The sequence below is a fragment of the Cibotium barometz genome, chromosome 40, assembly GCF_041138505.1.
Source record: "Cibotium barometz isolate CiBa-2024 chromosome 40, ASM4113850v1, whole genome shotgun sequence".
NCBI lineage: Eukaryota > Viridiplantae > Streptophyta > Polypodiopsida > Cyatheales > Cibotiaceae > Cibotium > Cibotium barometz.
Genome location: NC_141085.1, coordinates 1,676,644 through 1,697,730, shown reverse-complemented (window position 1 = coordinate 1,697,730; position 21,087 = coordinate 1,676,644). Strand labels below are relative to the sequence as shown.

General features: G+C 46.3%; 1 protein-coding gene across 8 annotated transcripts in view; it reads right to left on the bottom strand.

Annotated features, from left to right (window-relative positions):
- The window catches only part of LOC147615100 (uncharacterized), a 121,149-nt gene extending 100,364 nt beyond the window's left edge, over positions 1-20,785 (bottom strand). For 3 of the 8 annotated variants that reach the window (XM_086779067.1, XM_086779072.1, XM_086779068.1), the window contains exons 1-4: positions 20,513-20,785; positions 20,254-20,427; positions 11,166-11,250; positions 10,917-10,992 (exon numbers count right to left, since the gene is read on the bottom strand). In XM_086779067.1, coding sequence (XP_086635193.1) covers positions 10,917-10,992; positions 11,166-11,250; positions 20,254-20,427; positions 20,513-20,657 — 480 coding nt within the window. In that variant the 5' untranslated portion in view covers positions 20,658-20,785. Of the gene's footprint in view, positions 1-10,916; positions 10,993-11,155; positions 11,251-20,253; positions 20,428-20,512 lie in introns of those variants that run through there. The other 5 variants (XR_015262746.1, XM_086779070.1, XM_086779069.1 and 2 more) reach the window with 5 other exon arrangements.
- Positions 20,786-21,087: the final 302 nt, after the last annotated feature.

The following is a 21,087-nucleotide window of genomic DNA, read 5'->3' as shown; positions in this document are numbered from 1 at the left end:
ATCGCTAAAAGCAATGTCGAACTGTGCCACAAACGCTAACACCTTAGAGGCATCATGTTCACCATGAAAGACATCAAATTTGACAGATTTATCACCTGCTTTGAACTCCTTGAGCTTCCTGGCATGAGGCTCATGGTCCTCTCTTTTTCTTTTCCCCTTATCCAACGGGGTAGCCCTGTCTGCATGGGCTCCATGGGCCGTCATAGAAGCTTCATGGGGCACGGTGGCATGTGCTCCACGAACTCGAAGCTCAGATGCATGTGACTTACCTGCATATGGCATAGTCTCTCCATGAGACAACTCAGAAGGCAAAATTTTTCTGGAAGCAGACCTGTCACCATGAGATACATATCTTGCATGCATGTGACTTTCGTGCCCTCCTTGAGCACTGGCATACATAAATCTGTCAGGCTTAGTGCCTTGGGGAGAGGATGCATGACGAGAGGTGACAGTCACCTCTTCCTTTTGCATAAAAGATTTCAGCCTCTGGGATGCAGGATCTCCATGCTTTAAACGAGGTGGATTTCTGAATTTTAACTCTCCGTCATCCCCCTCTTTGATATCACCTTTGCGAAGGAGATAGGCAAGTGCCAACTCCCTTGGTTTCTTGCCCACTTCACGAGCCATTGATTCAAAGGTTACATCAACCATAGCATCAGCCTTCCTGGCTTCAATAGCACTTTGTAGATGAGGATCTTCATGCAAAAACTTCAATTCTTGCTCTTGAGCCTGCAAAAGTTTTCTCATATGTTCCATTTCAGCTTTCATAGCATCAGGGTCTTGTTCAAGCATAACTGTCTTTCCTGGAGACAGTTGACCCTTGGATTCACTATCAAGAACCCTTTCAAGGGGCTTGTGCCTACCACGCAGGGCATCACACCCACGAGAAGCACTAGAAGGACCCCTCGAATTTGGCACTTCCAAAGGGTTGCCTTGGCTGTCCATTGTGTTCAAAGTTTGCTAAAAGCGGAATGTCCAGTACACAGGTTCGTTTCCCCACTAGGAAGAGGGAAACAACCGTCCTCTGATACCAATGAAACCGATCCCGTCAAGTGGGAAAGACTCAGTTGGACACCTACACGTTTAATAGCACAACTTTAAAACCACAAATATGAAATGGACAACTTAAAACAACTTGAAACTTAAATGAACAGAAATGGAAAGATGGACACCAGCACTGGGGCCGGAACGGGCCGACCCCCCCCTCAATATATGATATATTTATTGGGAGTATTTAAAGAATACAATGCTCCATGGGTTCTGAGAACCAGATAATGTCCATGTACATATGAAAACAGTACTAAACAAATAGCTCGAATTTCGATGTAGAAGCTCGAAGCAGATCGACCACTAGTGTGGTCCAATCGCTACGGTCCTGTGCTTTCACTGGACTCCGCGGAGAGCACCACACTGGTGTTCCGAGACCACGCACAGACAGGCGCTCTCGTACTAACGCCTGGCTCTCCCGATCTCAGCACCTTTGGACCGAGGTTCGCCCATATAGCTTGGACAACCCGGCACCGAACGGGTGTAGGCCGAGCGGGACGAATCTTTTACCAGATTTAAACATTAAATGCTTTACTCAAATCTGAAAATCACTTACTTGTAATTGGTTGATAAAAGACCAAAACTTGTGGTTTGCTGAGGATGAAACCACCCTTGTTGAAGAAGGAGTAGTCTCGTGTAGAACTATCAGAACAAGCACCACCATGAGAGACCACAGCCGCCTATGAGAGTAGCCACAACAATCCTGGTGGAGGTGGCCACGTCTGAAAACAGTGAAGAAGGGCAGCGTATCCTGATAATATTTAGCCGCCTGGGAAACAGCTGCAGCTGTGTGGCCTTGTGGAGGTGACAGCCGCCTGCAGGAGATGCTGAGGTGCAGCCAGCAGCATAGGTCGCCTGTAGAGAGTACACGCCTCAGAGCAGTCACTGCAGTACCTTGTGAAGGGGCAGATTCAGGGTAGTAGGCGCAGCCAGCAACACAGTCAACCGCCTGTAGAGGGTTTGGCGCAGGCAGCAGCAGCATAAGCAGTACCTTGCAGGTTTCAACGCAGCCACCAGCAGCAGGGTTCAGCCGCCTGTAGAGGGGCAGGCGCAGCAGTAAGGAGATGGGTGGCCACCTGCTGTGCAGTTCGCAGCCAGCCGCCTGGGGACAGGTTCGTGCAGATTATAAGAGCCGCCTGCAGCAAGCTAGTCGCCAGCCGAAAGAGCAGCCAGCGCCGGTTGATGAAATTTTTCCCCCAGATAGATGCGATGGGATTAACGCTTGAAGGGGAGATTTCTTTTAATAAAATTTCATGTGGAGTTAACCTTAGTGTTGTCCACGCTTGCATGTGGGGGATTAGTGGGGGTAGGTGACCATGCCCACCCCCACACTCACTTAAAAGTGAGGCTCCCCACCTTGGCCCCAAAGTGGGTGCCCAAAGGGGGTGCCCACTTTTAAATAAGTGTGAACCCCTATCCTTATAAATCAAAGGGTTAGAATTTAATAACATTAAACAACATGTGTAACATACTTACCACCTGTTCACATGCACTGAAACTTGTCAGAATACAGGGCAGACTTCACGACTCACTGGCAGGCGTCCCCGCTCAGTAAGTAACACGTCAAGCAGGCAAACACACAAATACATGTCATGCGAAAACAGTTTCAAGCATGCAAATCATGTGTGCATGTGCAAATAGTAACATGGACATATCTCCCGTTCATGGAACATGTACAAAATATCTGTCGGCACAAAACTGGCATGACATAAAACATAAAAACCTGGTCTTCCTATGGAGTGACAATCCCATAGGTAAGACACAGTTCCAGGCACGAGTTTCCCTAGGTGTGACAGTCCCATAGGTAAAACACGGCACGAATACTGGCTCTTCCATGGCGTGACAGTCCCATGGATCGAACACAGTCCAGGTCATACACGGGTGGCACTGATCTGGCTCCCGTCCATACGACACCATCCTGCTAACACACGGGTGGCACCAGTCTGGCTCCCGTCCATGTCAGCAAAATACTGGCCTCTTCACACGAGACACCGGCCTGGCCTCAAGTGAACGAGACCATGGATCGAACACAGTCCAGGTCATACACGGGTGGCACTGATCTGGCTCCCGTCCATACAACACCATCCTGCTAACACACGGGTGGCACCAGTCTGGCTCCCGTCCATGTCAGCAAAATACTGGCCTCTTCACACGAGACACCGGCCTGGCCTCAAGTGAACGAGACGCAAAAACTAGGAATGGAACAAATGGTCGGCCAATTGGTGACAATGTACTTCTGTCCAAAACTCCTCATCTAGCACTTTTCTTTGGATGGTCCTTGTGGCTTCATGATTTGCATTATGCATTTGCCTCCAAGGTGCATCAACCACCACTGATCGGCGAAGAGCATCTCGAACATCATACAAACGCTCAAAGACCAAATACATATAAGCGAATCTGGTCTTGGAGGATCATATGATATCTTTCGCACTATGAGAGCGAAAAAAAGCAAATGCCCAAGGAGTGTGCAGCACAAGGAGTCCACACAATGCTTCGAAACTCTTCCTCAATCAGCTTACCCATCCTCTTGCAGTTAGAGGCATTGTCAGTTACCACTTGCACCACATTCTCTATCCCCACCTCCACAATAGCTTGACGAATGAGGTGGTAGATAAAATCAGCTGTGATCCGCTCCCCTGCCTTGCCTACATGCAAAAAGTAGGTGCCAAGACATGAAGAGACCAAGATATTTATTATGTCGCGCCGCATGATGGTGCAACCAAACTTCTTCCAACCTTCTTTGATAGGTTCGAGAGAAGTCTCAATCCTCTCCTTCTCTTCCTCCAACATGGTGGTCCTCATCTTATTGTACTCTAAACCTGTCCACCCATCCACATTGCCTACAGCTGCAACAGCGGCAATCATCCTCTTCCATTGGTTTATGTGTAGCACATTGAAAGAGAGATTACACTTAATGAGAGTGCGCTCTATCTCAATCTCAACCCTACGTTGTCTCTCCTTGATCCATGACATGGAGTGCAAGGAGGAATTAATGTTGCGTTGCGTAGAAGGCTGCCCAATAGGTGCAGAAGAAGCAGACACTTCCTCATCCTCAGAAATCCTAGCCCCTTTCTGCTAGGTGTTGCATCTGTAGGCAAAGGATCCAACAACACATCGTCATCAATGATAGTGCTACGAATCTCTCTGCCATGTGGAAACTCCTTGGGATTCTCCCTTATAATAGCATCAGCCATCTCCTCTGGAATACTTGGGCACCCACCAATTCCCTTGCCCCCCAACTTTGACATGTGGCGGATGACCCGCATGATCGAGCTAGACTGCTGCAAGTGTCAATAACGGCACTTCCAATGACGAGTGCCTAAACCTGCTGATGATGTGCTATTAAGTATGATGGTGTGTGCAACCCAGTAGGGATTTGGTGCCTTTGGCATCTTGGACAAGCTGCAATTTGAAAAAATCAACATTAGAAGCCACATTAGTGGCTGAATTTCTGAAAATAGAGGAATTCAGGAATGAAGATTGGAAAAAATACATTAAAAAGGGATTGTTCAAGGGGCTGAATTTCTGAAAATAGAGGGAATAATTGGAAAAAATACAAAATTAATAGAGGGCTTAAAATAGGCTGAAAATAGAGTGTGTGTCACCAATGATCATTCATGAGAGAGAGAGTCTACAGAGTACTAACTTCTAAGTACTAAGTAGTAAGTAGAGAGAGAGAGAGAGAGAGAGAGAGAGAGAGAGAGAGAGAGAGACGGGGAGAGAGAAATGAAATGAAATGAAATGAAATGATATATTAACGTCTTCAAAAGGCCAAAATGACCTTTGAGACCAAAAAGGTTACAACAATTGGTGGATCTGATACAATGTCTCTATAAGAAAAGCTAAAACAACTAAACAACTAACTGAAACTGAAACAACAACTATGAGGAAAAGTAAGGTACTAGGACCTCCTAATGGATAACATCTGGGAAGGAGAACTCCAGCAACAAAGGTAAGCATCATATACATCACTATCCAAAAATGTCTCTCATTGGTCAATGGCGGATATCCTCAATGTCCTCCATGGTGAGTACTCTGACTGGACGTCTCCCATGCGGTGCTAGTAGGGTCTTGATCCTCTGTTGTAGTCTCCGCCGGTGTCGAGATGGGCCTCTCATCTTGGGGCGCTTGGACCGCCCCAGCTCTATAGCCCGATCAATCAGTGCACCTCTCGTGCGGCTATACTCTAGGGCTAGCTGCAATGCCTGCTGGCCTGACTGCTCAATCTCTGGTCGAAAGAAGTATGTAATCTGCCTCTGTAGGTTCTCCCTCTTTGATCCCCTCCCTCTCAAGAGAGAGAGAGAAAGAAAGAAAGAAAGAAAGAAAGATTTTATTAACGTCTTCCAAAAGACCGAACTCCGCCTATGAGACAAATCGGTGTACCTGTATGGGGTATCCTCTGTCATCCCAACAAAATGAAAAAGTACTGAACTAAAAAGCTGAATTTGGGTGTGCAATAAGTACAATGAGTGGGGGAGGGGATGGAGCTCTACTACTAGGAGAATGCAAAGCTATATGCATGGAGTATACAATCATGATATGCAACCTAGCTAGCTCCATCCTGTACCATACTGGGGGTATAAAATGGTATACATCAATGAAGGGGGTGTCCACAGCTCCCTGAAGAACATACTTGGGTCTGCTCTGAAGCGAGCCAGTCGCTCCGCACCCTCTCTGTGAAACTGAGCTCTGATCTCTGTCATCTCTCTCTGGTATAGGCGTGGTGTCCGAAAGCCAGGTGTCCTCTGTCTCCTGCGGGCTCTGAGAGTCTCTGCTCTCTGGAGAGTAATTCCCTGCCGTGTAGGGGCTGGGAGTGGAATGGATCTCTGAAAAAATGTAGTAATCTGTGTCTATCGTCCCCCCTCTGGAGCTGTCTGAGCTTGTAATGATGTCTCTCTGTGACGCTGTATGTCTAGAATGAATCTCCCCAGTATGCGCGGGTCTGCTGCCTCAAAGATCTGGCGTAGGGAATGTGGCTCTCTGAATAAAATGGGATCTCTCTCTAATGGCTGTATATGCTCTGCATTTGCATACATAATGCTCCTCACTCTCCACCTCCAATAAGAGCCGTGGCCCATAGCCTACAATAGGAAATACAAAAAAGTGTGTTGTGACTAGTCACAACACTAAGTACAAAAATGTCTAGAGTCAAGTCCTCCTCCTCAGAGAAATCACTAGGGGAAGGAATGCCCTTGCAAGAGGTGCTCCCATCATCAGAGGCCAACCCAAAACTGCTCTCGCTAAGGACATTGTTCTTGTTATCGTACTCGGGCTCTCTAATGCCTGCAATAGGAGCATCCTCTTCTTCAGCAACAGGTGCTAAAGAGCTCATTCGCCGATCAGTGGTTGATGCACCTTGGAGACAAATGCATAATGCAAATCATGAAGCCACAAGAACCACAAAAGGAGAGTGCTATATGAGGAGTTTTGGACAGAAGCACATAGCATCACCATAGTATTGAAACCCCTCTTTATCCTCTTGCGTGTCACAGATATGGAGGGGTCTACCATGGGAAATATCATCTTTTCCACAAGATGAAGAGAGAGCTTGCAGCATGCACAGTCATCTCCAGAGTCAGGTGAATACTAAATATTGAATTGTTGACATTCACAAGGTGGATGAGATTATGCGCCTTGTAGAGAGGAGATGGGATTGGATGCGTTGTCCAATTCATGGTATGGCAACACTATTGGATCATCTCTACAAGAGTGCAAATCTTTTCATGGGCACGGCGCTTCTATCCATGAGAGATCAGTACATGAGTCATGTACTAACCGATGAGCAACAGGTACACATTGATCGAGAGATAATAGGATACTCCAATAACCTTGGAGAATTCTATAGTCGCGGTGTTTCTATGCTGCCAGAGGTATGTAAGACGCCTCTTGATTGGTGGGAGACACATGGATACCATCAGCCTCAACTAAAAGCCCTTGCACTTTGGCTATTATCCCATGTAATAATACATAATACATATTGATTATTGATAAATTATTTGGCTTTGGAGTCTTTAAGGGCCCAGGCTTTAAGATTTGTTATAACTAAGACTCGAATCTTCGTGGAATTAAGGATTGTTCCTCTGGAGCCTGTGAGAGGAACTGGAGTTCTTACTCTCTTATTCACACGAAGATCCGAAACCGCTTGAGCATAGCACAACTAGAGAGGTTGGTGTTTTGCAGAGCCAACCTTCAACTAATTCAAAATCTTCGAAAGATGGATAGACCAAAACAGGTAAAAACATTTACGACATATTGATGCACTTCAAAGTTCATAGTAAGCTTAAAGTGATTAGTCACTAATAACTACTAGTGAATACATGCTCCATAGGTTGATGTTGAGGAGTTCGGCGCCGCAGCCAGCAACATGCCGAGGAGAGCGACATAGTACGTGATGAGCAGGAGGAGATATATAGACAGCTTCACAAAGAGCTCGAGACCATTGATAGACGAATCACTCGAGCTCGGTCTCGAGCTCTCACTACCAGCTCCCTTACTTCTTCAGCTCAGCAGAGTCGTCCTTCCACCTCTAGAGGCACCAGGGTGTTTACTCGTGGTACACATGCCAGAGGGAGAGCCGCCAGAGTGATCAATAGAGGTGGTCCAGAGCACCAGATGCAGATTCTTCCAGAGGAGATACGTGGGACCTCTTACCATTGTTGAGGAGATACCATGGGATGTGGGGGAGCGGGAGCCACTATATGATTCTGATGGGAATCTCCTCACAGATGGAGACTACTCATCATCCTCATCTTCGAGCTTGGATGATGATGAGTGAGAGCCGGCCATATGGCTATTGGCGTTTGTACTTTGTAGTATGTACTAGGATTTCAACTTCAACAGGACAGTCCTTCATGTTGTATGCAGTGCAGCTCATTTGACAGCTCATTTGACATTTATGTAGCGTACATGTTTGCATTTCAATCATTTTTTGTGCATCTTTGTGTACCAGTGTTGCTAAATTATGAATGATTTATAATGTGTTTTTTTTTATATACACATTTTTTTTTAAAGTGAACGTACTTAAAGTACTCATCCCAATGCATACTTTACGTACTCGTACACATACCGTACCGTACCGCACCGTATCTAAAGTAATCAACCACTATGGAGTCTATGCCGTCATGATTGTGACTTAATCTCTCTTAATTACTCTTAACTATCCTAATTACTCTTAATCATTGAAAGGACACCAATGAAGGGTCACAACTTATCACGTGGGTCATCACCAAAGGACACATCTTTTCAAAGAGACACATCTATTGATCAAAGGACACATCTCTACGTCCAAAGGACATAACTATTCATTCAAGAGTCACACCCTTTCATCAGGGATGTGCCTCTTCATTTGTACCTCTTCAGGCCCTATTTAACAAGGCCTTGTGTCTCAATGCAAACAACACAGCTTTTTGCTCTTTGCCTCATTAAGATATTTTAATCATGTTTAATTAAGCTAAAAGCTTAACAATGGTATCAGAGCAAATAAACTCCAACCTGTAGGATGCCCTAACCCTAAAATCAACCTTAGCAAGTGTTGTATGGAAGAACTAGAGAGAATGCCCCTTTCAATTTTTCCCAATTTTACTTGATTTTTCCATTTCCCCAATTATGCAGTAAGCCTCTTCTAAAAGAAAAAAAAACGACAGGAAGCTTTGGGTTTACCGGGCAACATGGGTTCCTTCCACGGTCCTGATTGGCTCCCTCTCTACCTGTACGAGGCATCGTTTGGTGCATTTTTACTCTCCCAAGCTAAATCGTCATGTGTGACCCTTCACTTTGAAAAGCCACAACTTTTCACTTTTTTTATTTTTAAAAAAAACGTGATGTGTAAAAAACATAAGGCTATTGGCCTTAGCCTTATAAACTAATGCTTCTTCCCACGACTACGAAAGCAGCCCACCATCCACCCACATACCTGCAAGGCAAAAAAAAAAAGAGAATCGACCAGCCCAGCCAACCTCGCATGAAACCAGCAAACACAGTTTTAAAAAAACACAAACGGCCAGCCCGACCAGCCGACTAGTGATCGCCAACTTTTAAAAAAAAAAACGGCCAGCGACCTTCACGTATGCAAACACGGCCAACCCAAAGAGAACGGAGCAAGCAGCAAGTAAGAAAAAAAAACGTTTTTGCTCCACAAGCAACCTAGGTGCACAAACTTCAAACAAAAGTGATACAACACAAGTTTCCCCAAGTCTTCATTATTTGCAACTTTTGCTTAGTGCTCGACTCCTGCAGTACCTACATTCAGGCGAGCTTCTTCAAACACACATATCTCAAGTGTGATCAACCATAAACCTTGTTGTTTTCATCATTTTAAAAAAATGCAAAATACAACACAAACAAAAGCCAGGACAATGTGGCACTTTAACCTTCAAGAAAGCCACAATTCATCATCATACTGGTACTACGCACTTCAGGTGTGCAAATCGGGATTTATGGTTTACATAGAAATGAAAACCCCTTGTGCTTCTTCTTTATCAGCAAAACAACCAATCCCATTGCTCTCGATTCCAGCTAAACTTCCTACCAATACATACAGGATGGTCTATAACCGCCTTGCCAGCTGTAACCTACCTTCACCAATTCACATAACGTATTTGCTTCCCCTACTTGTTGATGGTTCTCAATAGAGCCCAAAGGCGTCAACAACAACAACCCCCGGAGCCTCAATTTGCAGAATCTTCCACTCAGCCTACTACTATGGAGGACGAAACCCACCAGCTTGGCAATCCAGCTCTAGCGGATTGGCAACAAGCTTTGCAGCAGATGCAGCAACAGTTTCAACAGCAACTTCAAGAGTCCATGGCCACATTGGCTTCTCAAATCCAACAGTTGCAGACAGATCGCCATCCTCAAACCAGTTCTGTACCAACATTTAAAGCACAACAAGAAGACAATAGAGGAAACATCTTCAATATTTCTCAGTGCAAGCTTCACCACAAGCATAAATGGCCTAATGACGAAGATCTTCAGCAGAAGTCTCTTATTTAGCCGGAGTTTTATTTTAAGTGGGAGGGAATGTCATGATTGTGACTTAATCTCTCTTAATTACCCTTAATTATCCTAATTACTCTTAATCATTGAAAGGACACCAGTGAGGGTCACAACCTGTCACATGGGTCATCACCAAAGGACACATCTCTTCAAAGAGACACATCTATCAAAGGACACATCTCTACGTCCAAAGGACATAACTATTCATTCAAGAGTCACACCCTTTCATCAAGGATGTGCCTCTTCATTTGGACCTCTTCACGCTCTATTTAACAAGGCCTTGTGTCTCAATGCAAACAACACAGCTTTCCGCTCTTTGCCTCATGTTTCGTATTAAGATATTTTAATCATGTTTAATTAAGCTAAAAGCTTAACGTGTGCTAGGACCAAAGTTTCTACTCCTGCCGTGGACATGGCAGATCACAAATAGTCTTGCTGAGGGCCCCTGTGGGCAGGCACCGGTGGTATGGAACACTAGTGCTGACTGGCATGTATCTACAGAGTGGAACCTTAGCCCTTGGCTCGGGGGTGGATCAAAGTATTGATCCTTCAATTGGGTAATGAGCTTGCCTGCACCCCTTTATTTGGTTTCCCTAATCTTGTTTGGACTGTGTGAGATCTTGGCTAGACAGTCTTGGGAGGCCTCTTACATCCTACCACCCTTGAATCTTGCTTCTATTGTCAATATTTTCAACATCTATTACGAAATAGTTACTTAGTTGTTTTACCTTATTTCAACATGTTTTCATGCCAATGTGCTGCTGGTACAGTCTTGAAGTACTACCTTGGTCTTATGAAAGACATTAATAAATTTTCTCTTTCTTTTCTCTCTCTCTTGGATAATCCCCAAAAGTTATGAAAATGGGAGAACTGACCTGATCATCTGCATGATGTGCAGTAAGAAGAACATCCACACCATTTCTTTTGCATGCCGTTTGTAGAAGTTCATACCTGAACAGGAAAATGCAAGAGCTGTGAACACCTTCAGCCAGACAACCTCAGCAAAGCAGGCCAAATCCAAAAAACTCCATACTGAAAAAACCATGGAGAATCCTTGAGTTTGACAATCCTAAAAACACTGCTTTTGTCTAAAGTTTCATGATGATATGTGAACCTGCAACAACCTGGCATTGCGAGCAGCTTCTTGCAAATGACCTTGTGCTGGTATGCCATCAGGCCAAGAACATTTCAGCACTTCACACCTAATCCCTTGATAACACATGCCACATGTGTGAGGACCTTTTCATTAGCAAAGCAAACAGCAAAATAGTTTGTTCTTAATTATTTGGTAGTAAGAAAGATTCAAGCTAAAGGATCAGTAATATCCAAAGGAAAGATCATATTACACCCATTAAGGGATACAAAAATGGAGAGTGATCAAGGGATTAAAATCCATTTATGGCTCCCTTGAAGCAACAAGCAAAGTTATCCTGGAAAAATGAAAAGGAGAACCCTCTCCACCTCCACCAGCCCGAGGAACTGTTGATTTTTCGAAAGGAGGGCATCAGCAGATGCAATCGGTCATTGCTTCCAACACATCAAAATCCTTGATTGGAAGGATCGTTGCCTCCTATCCCTCTGCTTGCCAGATCCAGGATTGGCTACTGTGGTTAAGTTCTCTCGTGGAACCTCACTGCACTTTTAAGTGTTCGTCTTTTGAGGAGAGGTTTCCTCTGGATTGATTTTGGTTCTTCCAAGTCTACCATGCATGCACATTCTTGCAGCACTCTATGCATGGGGATGGAGATGGTCTCCTTTTGCCATACCGTCATAACTTTACCCCAACCACAAAAGATACTCCGCTTTCCAGTCAGCTCTGCTTCCCACACCTACCAGGGTATTATGTTCCCATCCTTTCCACCATGGGAGCGGCACACAGAGTGGTAATAGGGACCCCACATGTTCTGGATGCACTTCAATCAGCTGCAATGCTGGCTGAAGGTGACAGGTTACTCCATGTTGAAGTTCTAATTTAGAACCCTTCTCAGCTCAGGGATCATGTCACGCTGCACAAGCCAGATGGGTCATCTTCTCCTGCCAGAATGGGGAGGTGGATTAGATTGGAGGCCTCTGCTTTGCCTTACCAAGCTGCTGCAGTGGCTTCAAAGTCACACCGGAGGAGCCTTCACTAATCTCCTCATGATCACCGGGTGGCGAGACCTCTGCTTTGCCTTACAAAGCTGCTGCAGTGGCTTCAAAATCAATCTACACTAATCTTCTAAGGATCACCGGGTGGCAAGACCTCTAGACTTATAGCAGGATCCGGCATTGGAATCCATAATGTGATTGATGAGGCTGTCTTGTGCTACATATAAGAGGTTTGGTCCCTTTTGGACTTGAGACGGGCACAGAGCAGAGATCTCTCGACTGCCTTGCAGATGATCAGTGGGCATTGTCACTCTGTGATTGAAGCAGAGAAACAAGAAGTGGTTCATCAGAAGAGGGCGCTTTAACGTAGACATGCAGCACTTCCGGCATATGAGAAACATCCGGGAGACCCTTGGATCAGATAGAGCCTAGTCCTTGCTGTAAAGGAGCAGGACGAGCTATTTGGGCGAGGTGGATTATGGATACCAAGCCAAAGACTGTTGAGGAGAGTGTACTGGCATTTCTCCTCTATTTTGGATCTGTGCCATGGCAGAGATGGTCTTAAACCCCTCAGGATGCTTGTGGTGCACTTCATTCTCATCCCACAACTCTGGGACATCTTGTACACAAAGTTCTCATGGCTAAATCCCGTTCAATATCTGCAAACACAGCCTTGCATGCAGCTGTAGATATGTCCTTCACCTCATTGACCTCATTGGAACCCGGAAGAGCTGTTCATGTCCTGCTAAAAAGCAAATGTCCAGGGGAGTCTTCTATTGCATCAAACATCACACGGACCTTGCACAAGATTCAGGATGCATGAGAGATGCTTTCTATGCTCTCAGATAGGCTTATTCATCCCAACCCCTTCCCTTCTGATATTTGAGCTAACAATTTTGAGCAGTCATTTTGAGCTAAAAATCAATACCAAATGGATAAAATATTTAGAGTGACATACCTTTTGTCACGTGCATCCCGCGCTTGGATGCCACGTAGACATTTCTGTACAGAAGGTGCAGGACCTGGGATGGTGAACTGGTCCCATGTGAGCCCAGACCGGGACGAGTCAGCCAAGGATCCATCTCAGTCGTCCAAGGTCAGGTGTGCACTGTCCTGCACGTGAAACAGTGCCAGTCCGCGCTGTGAGTCTCCCTCTGGAATGATGTCAGTTGTTCTGTATGTTTGGTCTGCCACCAGATATCAGACAGCTGTGTAGATGTAGGTAGGCAGCAGATCTGGACACAGGGAAGGCTTTGGGTCACCCAAAAATGGGGCAAGCAGCCCCAGGACATGCCCACCAGCCCAAGGAAGGGCTGAGCAGGCTGTCGGCCAGCCCAAGGAGGGGCTGGGCAGGCTGTCAGCCAGCCCAAGAGGGCTTGGCCAAGCAGCCGACTGGCTCTTGGGCCAGCCCAGCCAGTTGGCTAGCCATAGGGCAGCCTAGGACTGCAGGCGGCCAGTGCCCAGGCGCTGCCAGCAGCCTGCGCTGGACTGGACAGCAGCCCACAGGGGCAGCCAGGACAGTCCAGTGTGAAAGCAAGGCTTTTTCAGCATTTAATATCATTGAAACCAGTCATGGAGGTACAGTAAACCAGCCGACTGCTCCTGATGAGAAGTATAAATAGTGGAGGCCATAATCCCAATGATTCATCTCATTTTTCACCAAGTGCTCAAGCAATCCAAGGGGCCAAGACAGCCAAGGGCTTGCTAACGCAAAGGGGTGAAGGATTCAGGTCAAGGGCAGGGTATTCCCAGCGAAGAAAAGGTCCAAGATTGCTGTATTTTCTTTCAGTTTTTCACATCATTCTAATAAAGCAAATACACCATCCGTGGTGGGGGCCCTACAGAGGGTAATTGGGACACAATACTGTGTCCTCTCCATCTCTCTCCCTCTCTCTATTTTCTGCACTTCTCCTTTCAAGCGTTGTGCGTTAATTTCCGTCGCGAAAAGAGTGCTGAATTCTGAGTTTTGAAGTTACCGATCTTTCTCCGAAGCTTCCGCAAATTACAGTAGTATCAGAGCCTACTTCAAGGACAAAGATTCAGCAAAGAAAACCAGAAAATTTTTCTCGCTCGTGTGGTTGGTTTTTAGACGCGGGTGGACTACCCCTTTCGGAGTGACTCCTGTCCCTCGAAGGACGGTTGGTTTTTAGCCTCCGGAAGTCTCCCACACAGATAGTAGATGGTCAGATTGCGTTCCGGAAAGGAAAAGCATTTTCCTGCTATGGCGAGCTTCGGCGACGAGAGAGACCCAAAACCATGGGACCAGAGTGCACCAGGCAACCCAGCTAGGGCACCCGGCTTGAGTATCACAGACATGTTCCAGCAGATGATGCGAGCACTCGCAGAACAGACAGCCAAGTTGGATGAGCAGAAGGCGCGGATCTTGGCTCTGGAGGAGCGTACCCGCTCTCCAACGTCGCGTTTTCCCTCTCCTTCCGTATCCCAGATACCAGATCCTCGTCACAGGGACCCTCTCGCGGGGTCACAACCGCAGCCAAGCTCCTTGCTTGAGTTGCAGATGCGTGCATTGGAGATCCGACAACGAGAAGACGACGCCATGCGACGCGTGGAACACAAGCGTTACCTTAGAGCTTTGGACGCCAGATTGACACCGGCGGCGCCCTCGAATCATTTTCCCGAGAAAATGAATTTCAGTAAGTATAATGGTAAACTCGATCCCACAACTCTTTATTCATGGTTACATCAATTTGAAGCTTACTTGGCCGCAGTGAGGAAAACAGATACTGACAGAGTGATCTTAGCCAGTTGGTACTTGGAAGGTGAGGCCATTCCTTGGTGGACTCAGTGGGCTCATGCCCACACCAAAGCAGGTATGGCAGCTTATGTGTGGGACGAGTTCGTCCGCGACCTTACGCAGCGGTTTCTACCGCCCCACTACCTTGAGCGACTCGAAGAAGTTCAAGGGAGCACGTCAGAACGCGCAACCAGTCCTTCAGTTTGCCAATAAAATTTCAACCTTGTGTCTGCAATTAGGCTTATCTGATACGGACAAGAAAGGGCAGTTTTTGTATGGCCTGGACATGCAAATCCAATGGAAGGTGCGTATGTTTAGGCCAGCCACCTTTGAGGACGCACTCTCGCTTGCGCAAAGTGTAGAAATGAAACACAATGGTGGCAAGCCCAAGACTTCCCAGCCGGCTTCTCCCAGGGCTAACGCCTCGGGGGGCAAAAGCCAGAACCAGACAGGGTCTTCCCCAGGACAGAGCCCGGGAGCCTCTGGCTCCAAGAACTCGAACAATGCGTCTAAGCTTACTCCAGACCAGAAAGCGGAGGCAAGCAAGACAGGTGGCAAGTTGAGTGCGGAGGAGCTTTCTCAGTACAAGAAGGAGGGTAGATGTTTCTTTTGTCATACAAAAGGACATACTTCTCGGGATTGTCTGAAGAAGCCTCCAAAGGCCGCCGCCGCCTCCACAGCTTCCGTGGTGAGCTTAGCTCCCACACAGACCCCAGCGGCAGCTAACCCTAGTTCTTCAAACCCCGGTGCTTCAGTTGGAGCAATTATTAGCCGGGAGCTCGAAGATAAGCAAAAGGACGCCCGTGACCAGGAGTATGAGCGCAACGAATTGCTCAAGTCCTTTGGCTACATAGGTGGCCAGTGAGTCGTCGTCTTGTTTGACAGCGGCCGCACGGAGGATGTGGTCACGGAACAGGCCGCTAGGCATGCCCGTTTCGAGCTGACTCCGGTGGACAAACAGGTTGAGGGTTTTAGCACAGGTATGACAACGAGCGTCAAGTATGAAGCTCTAGGTGCTAAGTTAGTGATTCAGGGCATAGAGTTTGTGCGTGACTTTATGGTTGCCCCTCTTGTAGGAGCAAACATAATTTTGGGTATCCAATGGTTTCACAAGTTTCTCCCTAATGTCAAGTGGGACAAGCACACGTTCCAGATCAATCGGAATGTGTCAAACACCCCGGTGACCATTAAGTGTGAGCCAGGTATTCCAAACTTTCCGCTCATAAGCCACTTGCAGGCTAAGCGAGCAGTCAGGAAAGGCGCACAGTGTGCGATGATTTACATCCAGACAGCCCAGACGGTGACCAGTGCTTCCGAGAAGTACTCGGTCCTCCATGAGAAGTTCCAGAAGATTTTTCTTCGGGACAGCCTCCCTCCCCAGCTCCCCCCGTCCAGACCGGAGGATCACAGGATTGACCTCCTCCCAGGCTCGAAACCCCCGAGCAAGTTTCCGTATCGCCTTTCTAAGGCAATGGAATCGGAGTTGGACCGCCAACTCCAAGAATTGTTGCAAGCTGACTTCATCCGCCCCAGCATGTCGCCATTTGCAGCACCGATCTTGTTTGTCAAGAAGAAAGATGGGTCTTCCCGGTTGTGTGTCGATTATCGTGCACTGGACTTTGTCACAAATCTGCCTCCCAGTCCGAGTAAGCGTAATACGCAGTGCTTAACTATTGTTGATAGGTTTCGCAAATTTGTTATGCTTATTCCTTGCAGGGCCAATGTAACCGCCGAGGATATTGCCCAGTTGTTCATTCGGCATTGGTACCCGATTGGCGGGATTCCTAGAAGCATAGTGTCAAACCGAGATTCCAAGTTTACCAATCATTTTTGGAGGGCATTGTTTGATAATTTTGGTACTAAGCTGAATTTTTCCAGTGCATTCCACCCACAGACAGACGGCCAGACAGAGATATACAACCAGTTGACCTTTGATGTGCTGAAGTGTTATGTCCACGATCAGCAAGGTAAGTGGGAATCGTTTTTGCCTTTAGTTCAAGCTGTTTTGAATGACTCTTTTTCTTCAGCTATTGGCAGGACTCCATATGAGACAGCATTTGGAAGACCTTTCCAGTCGTTGCTAACCAGGACTTCGTCTTCAGTACCAGAGGCGAACAGAGTGACGGAGTCTTACCAGGAGATTTTAGAGTCAGTAAAGGACAGATTGGCTAAAGCACAAGACGCCTATAAAGACCGAAGGGATATGAAGTTTTCGGAAGGAGATTGGGTTTATCTTAAGATTATTAAGCAAAGACTGAAACAAGTAGGCAAGCGATGCCCAAAGTTGTCTTTCAGGAGCTTCGGACCATTTCCCATCCGAAAAAAGATTAATGAGGTGTCTATGCAGTTAAAGCTACCTCCGAGTTGGACTATGCACGATGTATTTCATGTCAGTTGGTTAAAGCCATATGCAAGTCCACCCCCTTCGGAGGTCAAAGACGAAGCGGAACCAAACATTGTGGATGAAGCAGAAGTAATGGTTCCAGAACAGATCCTTCTGCACCGTTTCAAGCATGGCTCAGGCCAAAGACTACAACAGTTCCTCACAAAGTTTCAAGACCGAGAAACTCATGAACCGGTAAGGCTCGACAAAGAGTTCCTTGAAGACTATCCGGCGTTATTGACGGATTATTTGGAGGCTATGCAGCTTCCGTCAAGTTAAGCAGAAGGGGATGTCACGTGCATCCTCCACTTGGATGCCACGTAGACATTTCTGTACAGAAGATGCAGGACCTGGGGTGGTGAACTGGTCCCATGTGAGCCCAGACAGGGACGAGTCAGCCAAGGATCAATCTCAGTCGTCCAAGGTCAAGTGTGCACTATCCTGCACATGAAACAGTGCCAGTCCGCGCTGTGAGTCTCCCTCCGGAATGATGTCAATTGTTCTGTATGTTTGGTCTGCCACCAGATATCAGACAGTTGTGTAGATGTAGATAGGCAGCAGATCTGGACACATGGAAGGCTTTGGGTCACCCAAAAATGGGGCAAGCAGCCCCAGGACATGCCCACCAGCCCAAGGAAGGGCTAGGCAGGCTGTCGGCCAGCCCAAGGAGGGGCTGGGCAGGCTGTCGGCCAGCCCAAGAGGGCTTGGCCAAGCAGCCAACTGGCTCTTGGGACAGCCCAGTCAGTTGGCTAGCCATAGAGCAGCCTAGGACTACAGGCGGCCAGTGCCCAGGCGCTGCCCAGCAGCCTGCGCTGGACTGGACAGCAGCCCACAGGGGCAGCCAGGACAGTCCAGTGTGAAAGCAAGGCTTTTTCAGCATTTAATATCATTAAAACCAGTCGTGGAGGTACAATAAACCAACCGACTGCTCCTGATGAGAAGTATAAATAGTGGAGGCCATAATCCCAATGATTCATCTCATTTTTTACCAAGTGCTCAAGCAATCCAAGGGGCCAAGACAGCCAAGGGCTTGCTAACGCAAAGGGGTGAAGGATTCAGGTCAAGGGCAGGGTATTCCCAGCCAAGAAAAGGTCCAAGATTGCTGTATTTTCTTTCAGTTTTTCATATCATTCTAATAAAGCAAATACACCATCCGTGGTGGGGGCCCTACGGAGGGTAATTGGGACCCAATACTGTGTCGTGATTTTGAAAATGCATTTTAAATTCTCAATTATGAGAATGCACCTCCTTCAGAATTGAATATTTATGGAGCATTTACATTGGTGGATGGTTTATTATATTATTAGGATCGTATTTGTGTACCTCATGATACTCATGTTTGAAGAGTCTTGGTGAAAGAGTCTCTCTATTTTCTGCACTTCTCCTTTCAAGTGTTGTGCGTTAATTTCCGTCGCGAAAAGAGTGCTGAATTCTGAGTTTTGAAGTTACTGATCTTTCTCCGAAGCTTCCGCGTATTACACCTTTTTCTATATTAAATCTTAATGACAAGTTAAAAAATTGTACTGGCCACCACCTGCATCCAAAAGTGCTTTCGTTGTGCCCTAACAGTTTCTGCCATCAATGCAAAGGCAGAACAATGTGTTGAGTTCACTCGCCACACATTCAAGCAGATACACGTGTATCTCCTCTTGCTCACTCTCCACATGTTTGAGCAGTACACGATTCTATGTATAGCTCTTACTGCTCAACATAGCCTACCGAGAGTCTATCGAAAGCTGAGATTAATCTGAGTTGGAGCCAATGGAGATCTTTGCCGATCTTGTCTTTGGCAAGTTCATACAAAATCCTTGCCTTTTGCTGTGTACATCAACTGCTGCGGTTGACGCACTGTTGATACATATGAGCATCATGAAGACGTGATAGGACTTTGGCTACCCAATGGCAGCCGATTACCTTGCTTGGAGCATCAATTTTGCAGAGGCCATGGAAGGGGCCTAGGAGAGCATAACTTATAAGCCCTTAGCCATTCTGATGCTTGATTTTGAGAAGGCATATGATCCAAGTAGATTGACATTTTTTTGGAAAAAACTGAGGGGTGGATCAAAAGGAGTTTCTTCATTCTACCACACCACTCAAAATTAAGTGTGGATTTCTTGAAAGGCACTGGATTCTCTTAGGGGTGGATCGAAAGGAATTTCAATGAAAACTGCTGCCATCTCACTAATTGTTTGTGGTCAAGGCCATGAACTATTTTTAAAGTGCTAATGCTGGCATTACTTCCAACAAAAGGACCCCGTTGGGAGAATCACCATGTTGCTAGAGCCATGCAGGCTGAGGCAGTCCTCTGGAGGAGGCTGTACAGTTTTGGAAAAAGCCGGAAGTTTACTCTTCTTATGGCTGATGGCTCAGATAGTGGACTGCCTGGAGATCAGTGACTGATTTGTCCCAAATCCACTACACCATCCGCATATCAATGCCTGCAGCATGACTGATCAGAACCCTAGATAATCTATGAGAGCAATCCGGCAGTGTGCTCTTTGTTTTCTATTCATGGAACGACCCATGCCATGACTTTAACAGAGATTTTCAATTCCACATTCACAGCACATCACTTGGCAATGGACTCAACTTGGGACATCATGGAGAGCTTGACAGCTTGGCCGATTTGGAGGACTTCTTGTACAGAGGCTAATGAGGGCACTCATACATATCATTTTATACTCTTTCCTGCATCTACTGTGATACAGTCCTCTATGAAATCCATGTCAGCAGAGATCAGATGGAATGCTTATACCAGAGCAGACACATGTACATATGCGCGTGTGTGCATGCACATGTGTATGCTTGTAAACGTATGTCTTTACATTAATATCGTACACTGCTCACATATATGTATTTAAATGTGTATACACCGTACATGCTTGCATACCTATACGAATGGATATTGTGCCACAATTGTGTTTTATGAGCATATGTATTGCTTTTCGGTGCAAAGTAAGGCACGGTCTATACTATGTACACTCACCCAGTTTGGAGACCCGGCTTTGCACGAGGAGAGCTTCGGACGAGCTCTCTGCACGTAAAGCGTGGTCCACAACGAACCCAATCACAATACCAGTGGGGGCGCCCTCCTGCTGAATCCATCGACTCACCAGAATGCAAAGCGCCGTGCTATCAGGGCCCCCAGAAACTGCAATACCTGCAAAAACGCTCCACATGATGATCAGAGTTACCATACTTTCCCATTGTAGGCTTTGGAAAAGCTATCCATGCTCTGCTTTTACCAATGTGGGCTGCCGGGGTGAGGCCAGCTGCACTCATCCTTCTTGCGAAAATATCATCCCACTCATCTCTCTCCTGGCTACACAAACTATGCTTCTGCTTAACCCAAGAAGCTCCAACCTTCTCCATGCGTGTGTTCATCCTCATCAATTCTGTCACGTGCCTTGTAAACTATAGTAAGTATACCTATGCCAAAGCCCTTCCTCTCACGCACCTTCCACATGTAATTCTCTCCCTCACTCTCCGTAACGAGTAAGGTATGGAAAATTAGGAATAGTAAAAATGAAAAATAGATATATATATATATATATATAAGATCTCTCCAAGTTTTCTAGGAAACCCTAATTGTCCCACTTTTGGAATAGTTAGAAAGATTATGGCTAAGTTGCATTAAGCTAACCTACCTCATGTGAAAAGCCTATAATTGTTAGCCACATCTCTCTTGAATATGTCCCTTTGATGCCTTTTAATAAGGCCCCTAGCTAAGGTATGATTTTTAGCCTAAGGTAAAATCATGTAAATAAAATTACTGAAAGAAGTATGTGTATTGGATCATGTTGTGTTAAGCATGTGAATC